General features: G+C 39.4%; 1 protein-coding gene across 1 annotated transcript; it reads left to right on the top strand.

Moving 5' to 3' along the window:
- Positions 1–1,889: 1,889 nt before the first annotated feature.
- LOC122642905 (AP2-like ethylene-responsive transcription factor PLT1) lies at positions 1,890–6,052 on the top strand. Its single transcript, XM_043836521.1, is given in 11 exon segments — positions 1,890–1,934; positions 3,217–3,392; positions 3,476–3,842; positions 3,940–4,022; positions 4,157–4,165; positions 4,251–4,339; positions 4,461–4,534; positions 4,957–5,007; positions 5,081–5,157; positions 5,258–5,937; positions 5,939–6,052. Coding segments are annotated over 10 exon segments (1,608 nt in total). The 5' UTR covers positions 1,890–1,934; positions 3,217–3,247; the 3' UTR covers positions 5,972–6,052.
- The last annotated feature ends 2,054 nt before the right edge of the window (positions 6,053–8,106 follow it).

The following is an 8,106-nucleotide window of genomic DNA, read 5'->3' on the forward strand; positions in this document are numbered from 1 at the left end:
AAGTTAAATCTCTCTGAGCAAACAGATGAATAGTTAGAATTCAAAATATTCAAGATGGGTTGATGGGATGGAATACCTCTGCTTTTATAGTGGAATGTGGCGGTGTAGAGAGTCCCAGCCGATGGTGAGTAGTCCTCGTAGTTGATAGCTAGAGTCTCTGACTCCCTGGGTAGCAGGGTTCTTCCTTGGTTGGTTGTCTCCCTAAGGGAGGTAGTGTCCCAGTAGGGTTGATGTCCTTAATAGATAGACGCTTGCGTGTGGTGGATAAGGTCCATGGTGTTTGAGTCTGTCAGGGACTACCTGACTAGTAGGCGGTGGCCTAGAGTCCTTGAAGTGGCGCATGTCTTGTTGATGGCGGCAATAGTGGCTTGGTCTTATATCCGGGTCTACACCCGGGGTCCGATCTGTATCTGAGGTCCACGTTCGGGTCCGCGCCTGTCTCTGATCTGCGCCCATCTAGCACTAGTCAGCACCCCTCTCTTGGTCTACGCCCATCTTAGGTCCGCGCCCATCTAGGTCCGTGCCCATCTTTGGTCCGCACCTACCTTTGGTCCACACCCGTCTCTTGGTTCGAGCCTGCCTTTGGTCCTCCACCAATCCTAAGACGACTCGCCTTCTTGGGCTAGGACACGTGGTGGCTCCTGATTGGTCAGGGTGATTTTGGATTTATCAAGTTACAAGCTGAAGAGAGGGAGAAAATCGGATACTATGAAACTGGTTCCAGGCTTCCTCTCCTGGGCCAGGGTGCCAAATGGAGTTGGGTTAGCCTAAGTGTAAATATATGCAATTAGGGTTTAGTCATTAGTCATTGGTTCCTCTTCCTCCAAGTGAAGTGGGAAATCCAAGTCCGTATTATGATCCTAATAAGGTCTCAGAGAGAGGAGCACCAGCACACGTGTAGATGGCCCATCCATGGAACCTGGCCTCTCTACCACCTGAACCGGCATGACTCTACATTTATTACATAGAAATGATCTTTGGAGAGACTAACCCCTCCCTCTCTCTCTCTCTCTCTCTCTCTCATCAAAAAAAAAAAAAAACTAACCAATCTATCACTCTCTCTCTCTGCACCAAATCCAAGACGAGAGTCAAAATCCCAACATAAAAGAATAATAACAGAGGTTACAGGAGACAAATCCCAAGCAACACCTCTCTCTTTCTCTCCCATTTTCTATTGCCTTTAATGGCGGCATATGTTTGACCGCCACTTATGACTATAATCACCTTCTGCAATTCCCTCTTCTGCATTTTTCTGTGCTCTTCGTCTTCTTCTTCTTCTGCTGCTGCTTCTGGTAGTCTTTTGTTTTATCTTTCCGTCTCTACTGTTATTACTTTGTACAAAATAGATTTTTTTTATAGAGAAAAACCCATTTGGGTTTTAGAGCTTTGAAGGGTAGGAGCTTGTGTCTTTTGAGAGGTTGAAAGCGAGAGACGTGGGTCTTGCCTCCTTTTTGAGGAGCACTTGAGTCAACCCCACCTTCATTATCTGCTACCCAACAAATCCTGGAGTTCTACAGGTTTTTTTTTTGCTTTTTTTGTTAATCTTTTTTATTTTCATATTTTTGAGTTTCACTTGTTAGGAGTTAGGACTTAGGTATAACTTATCCTATAAATATTCACTTCACGTCGGACTATTCACATTTGATGTGAGATAATTACTTTCTCGTGTAGTTTTTTAATTATAAAAAAGCCAATGAAAATATTCACTTCTTTTACTTTTTTTTCCTTTCAGGATCATCTGAGCATGGCCAGATATTTGCAGAACTGACTGAATCTTCTTTCTTTTATAGAAACCAAACATTCTTTGTAGAAAAACATTATATAAACCAACACCGATATCAGCAACTCATTTGGGTAAGGGACCCAGAAAATCCGAATAGCTGCAGGAGTATTTGCTTCTATTCACTTGTCTTCACTGGTTCACTTTCTGGTCGGTAAGCTTCTTCTCTCTCTCTCTCTCTCTCTCTCTCTCTCTCTCTCTCTTTCTGCACTGTTTCCCACTTCATAACAAAAGCTTTTACATGAACTTACAGAGAGACTTATACTACTGTCATCCTCTCTCCTTTTTAAGAATAAGAATGAAATGGGTTTGACGAATGCGGATTCCAACTAAGTGGTCGACACCTTTCTACGTGGGGAACCAAATTAGACCTTTTTACTCATTCTTATTTCATTCTTTTTAATGAAACAGTATTCCCAGTATTTTGACCAAGTTTTCTGAACTCTTCTTCTTTATCATTAATTGTTTTTAACTTTTTCTTATTTAATCTGTCGGGTTCTTACTTAGTACATATAAGACACATGAAGGGGACCTCTTAATTAATGATAGGATTCCTTAATTAAAATTTGATTTGATGGGTACCCACTTGGCTTTTTAATCTTCTTTGTAAAGTTATTTTTGATTCATAAGATATCCACTCAAATGGGATGCATGTGTGCCATGAGAGAGAGAGAGAGAGAGAGAGAGAGAGGTTTAGTAAAGTATACGTAGACATGGAGACTTTTCTTCTGGTAAGAGGGTTTTCACAGTCTGGGAATGCTGGGCTTTGAGGTGTCATTTATTGATGAGGTCGAGGAGTACTAGAGTTCCAAGAAACCAAATTGGAGAAACAACTCAAAAACACAAACCCTTTTTATTCACCAATAGACAAAGAGATCCATGCACTAGCAGTTGAATATTATTGATATTAATGGTAGCAATTGTGAACATTTTTGTGGAAATGTTATCTACAAATCCACATAGGATCCATGTAGAACTTTGGGGTAACTGCCCATAATATCTTACTAGAAAAACTAAAAGACCTCATGACCATTGGTCTCACTACTCATATTACCTTCTTTGAATTGAATATTGTAATAAGAATTGCAATTTTCGTTTTGGGTGCTGGCCACCCATAATGGCCAATGGGAGTTGGTAGGCAACCTCTTGCTTGAAAAGAGTTAAAAGAGAGAAAGAGAGAGTTGCTAAACACCAAACTGTGGAGAGGGGGGAAGTGAGGATCTCTACTAGCTAAGGACCTTACTGTAGTGAGGGTGAGGGTGAGAGAGTGAGATACTCCTGCTACAAATCTATCATAACCACTCTCTCTCTCTCAAAATCTTATCTTCATCCTACACAAATTTGCAAGAAGATAAACCCTAATATACTTTGGTAAAACTATCTCTTCTATTTAATTAACTCTTTTTTCCACTGTTAATTTCTTGTCTTCTATGCAGATAATCCTGAACTACTAAGTTCCTGTCACAGATGGGCTCAATGAACTCAAACAACTGGCTATCTTTCCCTCTTTCTCCTCCTCATTCCACCTTACATAACCTTCATACACCTCAAGCTCATCAGTTCTCTCTAGGGTTAATGAATGATACTGTTGATCACCCTTTCCAAAGCCAAGGTGAATATAAATCTCTCATCTTCTTTATCCTACATTATTCTTTTATATGTTTTTATCATTCTTGACTCCTATTTAATTTGTAGAATGGAATTTGATCAATTCTACTGATGGTGATGAAGTACCAAAGGTGGCAGACTTTCTTGGTGTCTGTAAATCTGATAACTTACAAGAAGTACTTCCAGCATTTAACCAAATTACAGCAAATCAATCTGACTATAACATCTTCTCTAGTAGTACTCAACAGGCAGCACAGCTCTCAGTGGCTACCACTACTAATGAATATGATTCTTCTGGAAGTGTTCATAATTTACAGTCATTGACACTGTCTATGGGTAGTACTGAGGGTACTAATGGTGAGAGCAGTAGTGGTACTATTGCTGTTGATTCAGCTCCAAGAAGGGCTGTGGATACATTCGGGCAAAGAACATCGATATACCGAGGTGTAACAAGGTAGATATCTTCCTTTTTTCCCCCCCCCCCCTTCTTTCACTTCTGAGAAGAGGGAAAAAGTTATACATGTAAAGTGTTGGTTTTGGTGTAAATATAGGCATAGATGGACAGGAAGGTATGAAGCTCATCTATGGGATAATAGTTGTAGAAGGGAAGGACAAGCAAGGAAAGGTCGACAAGGTGAAGCTTCAATATCTAGTTGTGTTTTGTTCATCCATTAACTACATAATTTGAATGAATATGTTACTAATTCTTTCCTTTATCATGACACCGGCGTGCTGTGTATCCCTCGTTCTCGCCATCACCTCTTGCAGTCTACTTGGGTGAGTAAAAGCAACTAAATCTTATACATCAAGTCTTATTTATTAACTCAAAATCTTTTTCGGTTGCTGAAATTTTCTTGAGCAGGAGGATATGATAAGGAAGAGAAGGCTGCTAGAGCTTATGATTTGGCAGCTCTTAAGTATTGGGGAACCTCCACAACAACAAATTTTCCTGTATGATTTCATGAAAATTAGGGTTTCATAATCAGTTTATATAGTGTACAAAGCAAACCCTATATTCTTATTTACTGGTATTGTTGATTGATGGTTGAGGAATGTCCATATCTTGTTGCAGTTAAGTAATTATGAGAGGGAACTAGAGGAGATGAAGCACATGACAAGACAAGAATTTGTTGCATCCCTTAGAAGGTAGGCCTAAATGCCAAAGTTTTGTAAGTTTTTTGTTTCCCTTAATTATAGTTCCTTATTAATAACTTCAGTTTGAGATAATTTGTAAAAAACATATTCACTCTATTTCGACTATAAAATAGTCGCTTTTCAATATTAGTAATAAGAATTCCCAGATTTCTTGTGATCAATCTTCCTTTAACTGATCCACTTGAATTGTCAATGGTGAGCTTGATCTCAGCTTAATCCAGGAAGTACTGTTGATTCTTCCCCAATAACAGTACTTTCGGAGGTTAGGATTTCTCTATATTGTAACACGGTAAATGCTATGTATAGGGTGTTATCTCATAAGGACGGGAAAGTTAGGGATTTTTAATTTCTTCATTAGTAACTTTGCATCTAATATTATTCTCTCCCTTCCTTTTCTACTCATGTATTATTAGGAAGAGCAGTGGATTTTCGAGGGGTGCATCCATGTATCGTGGGGTTACAAGGTATTATAGATCTCTCTCTCTCTCTCGCACGCGCTCTCTCTCTCTCTCTCTAATATGCAAGCCCTTTGGATAGGCATCATCAACATGGACGATGGCAAGCTAGAATTGGGAGGGTAGCAGGAAACAAGGACCTCTACTTAGGCACTTTCAGTAAGTTTTCCTGATATATAAGATTTTAAAAAGAAGAACCATGAGAAATGAACAACAGTGACAACATTTGTCTTACTAATGTTCTAATTGGGATAAACAGGTACAGAAGAGGAAGCAGCAGAGGCATATGATATTGCTGCTATAAAGTTTAGAGGGCTTAGTGCAGTAACAAATTTTGACATAAACAGATATGATGTGAAGACCATTCTTGAAAGCAGATCACTACCCATTAGAGGTGGGGCAGCAAAGCGTATTAAGGAGTCTCAAGTGCTTGAGGCATCAAGAAAGAGAGATGAAATGAATGCTCTCACCTCAAGTTTCTACAGTGGAAGTGGAAGCTCAAGTAATTTTCAAGCTGCTGGCTATGCTTTATTGCCTTCATTTGAACAACAACCTCAACCCTTGCTTTCCTTACAACCCCAGCAGAATTCCCAATTTCAACACAATTACATTAATGCCCAAAACCAGTTGTCTCAACCCACTCCTCCTTTAATCCATTCTAGCCACCAGGAATCTGATCATTTCAATCAAAATTATTTTCTTCATGGTATGATGAACATGGGCCAATCATCTATCTCTATTATGGATAACAATAATGGGAGCTCTAATAGTAACAACTACAATGGAGGGTACCTTGAGAATGCTGGGATGATGGGATCTGTGAATTCAGTTGCAGGCATGGGGTCCACATCTGATCTTGGGTTTGTTAAGAGTGAGTATAACATGAACACAGGAGGAGGTTATGGTGGCTGGTCAGCAGACCCTGTTCAGGGATCAAGCCATTGGTGTTTTCCCAATGTGGAATGATACCTAACTTGTTTATGGAAAGCTAAAGGTAGGTAACCTTAATCAGATTTTGTTTTATGTTCTTATCTTTCTAAGAGAAACTCTGTCATCAACAATTTTTATTATTCAGTTTTATTGGATACTTTTTTTTTTTTCTTCTAAATTCAGTACTATAAATTCAGGACAATAGTAACACCTTTGAGTATTTGGAAAACCCTAGATGCTTAGAAATATGCCGATTCCAAGGCCTATCCATACCGATTCCCATCTGATTTGGAGTCTGATTCTGTGTTTTATATGATATGTTATGCACAATTTGGATCCTCTACGGCGCGCTGCCCATCTTGCATAGACACAAGCCCGTGCGCAATGATTGCCTTATCTCTTCCCGAGCTACTTGCCAGAGTGGGGGTTAAGGCGATCATTGTGCGCGGCTTTGTGTCTGCACAGCACTGCGTAGGAAGGGCGGCTGTGCACCATAGAGGATCTGGATCTGGATCAATGTTATGCATTTTTGTGATGGAAAATTTTCAATACATATGGGAAATTATGGGATTATTAAGTTAAGATTTGTGTGGGGGAGTTTACTGCCCACACACCCAGACATCTACTGGGGGTTGGCAAAATGAAGGCCCCACCCCCAATGAAAGGTGAAAATACCTCCCCATTATTCCATCACATGCTTTCATTGGCCCACGCATGTGCAGGGGCCAAGCACCTCGCAGACCCAAATTTTAATTTGCTTTTACTTTTATTTAGTTAAATTTCCTTTTACTTTCAGAATAAGTTTCTTTTACCCAGCTGATTCACTTATGTGAACTATGGTTGAATTAGATTCTCTCTTCACTAAGGGTGGAGAGAAGATGAGAAAATGGATTAACCAAACTAGTCCTTATGTCAGGCTTGTACTAGGGATGTAAACGGATTGAGATAGTTTTTGGAAATTGATTGTTCTAATATTCATTTCCATAAATGAACATGAACAAGAATTGAATATGAATTTTCAATTATCCATTTACATCCCTTAGAGGAGATTGAAGAGTGAAATTGTAAGTCTGAAGAGAGTGGTGTTGTGGTCTTATGGGGTTTGCAAAATGACCATTTTGCCCCTATAGAAATGCTGAAATCCTTGAGGGCGTGGTGGTCATTTCTCGTAGCCTTGTGTCTGGACGCAAAGGCTACGTGCTTCATGCGACGAGGTAGCGTTCTCTCTCTAAAATTATATATCCACGTCTGATTAAATTTGAATAGTTTCCAAAAATCGATTTTTCAAATATGGATCCTCAAAACGAATATGATCAAAGATTTTCAAGTATCCATTTACATTCCTAATATATACTTATTTTGGCATATTAAGGCTGTGTTTGATTGCATTCTCATAATAAATTTTGGGTCCATAACACATTCCGAAATCCGATTCTTTCTATTTTCTTGCTTCTGAATGCATTCTCTAATTCAGAATACATATAAAACACAACCTAAGTTTACCTTTGAAGGGTTTCTCATCAAATGATGAACAGGTCTATGGCATTGGGAGAAGAGAATCTAGTAATTGAGATGTCATTATTTAACTTCCTTTGCTTCCTATTGTATGAAGTCCAAAATATAAAGGGTGTAGCCAATGCATGAGGCTCTCGCCATTACAGAATTTAGGGTGTATGAAGTCCAAAATATAAAGGGTGTAGCCAATGCATGAGGCTCTCGCCATTACAGAATTTAGGGAGGGTAATAATATACGTAATCTTATCCCCGCTTTGCAGCGAGGTTGTTTTCTGACTCAAACCCATAACCACTAAGTTGTAAGGGAGCAACCTTACTCTTGCACTGAGATCTACCCATTATATACCCTTGACACTATTCTAGGAGTCCCAACTCCCATCCAACATCCAAAACCTGTGAATTAAGAGATTCTCTAATCTCTGTTTGATGCAAGAAAATTCAGTGATGAAAAAGATTTTTCAAATGGAGTTTGTCAAACTTTTGTCAACGAAATCAAAGGTAGATTGTTAGCCACAACTTTTTATCAATAAATTTTTTTTGGGTGGGGGAGGGGGTTGGTGTTGGGTTGTGATTTGGTTTCGGTCCACTTTGATGGGTTGAATTGATTTTGGTCTGGTACTAGGTCAAGCCAAAGCTGAACCGGTAAATTGCCACCTGGGCGTG

Source organism: Telopea speciosissima, chromosome 10 (assembly GCF_018873765.1).
Source record: "Telopea speciosissima isolate NSW1024214 ecotype Mountain lineage chromosome 10, Tspe_v1, whole genome shotgun sequence".
Lineage (NCBI taxonomy): Eukaryota > Viridiplantae > Streptophyta > Magnoliopsida > Proteales > Proteaceae > Telopea > Telopea speciosissima.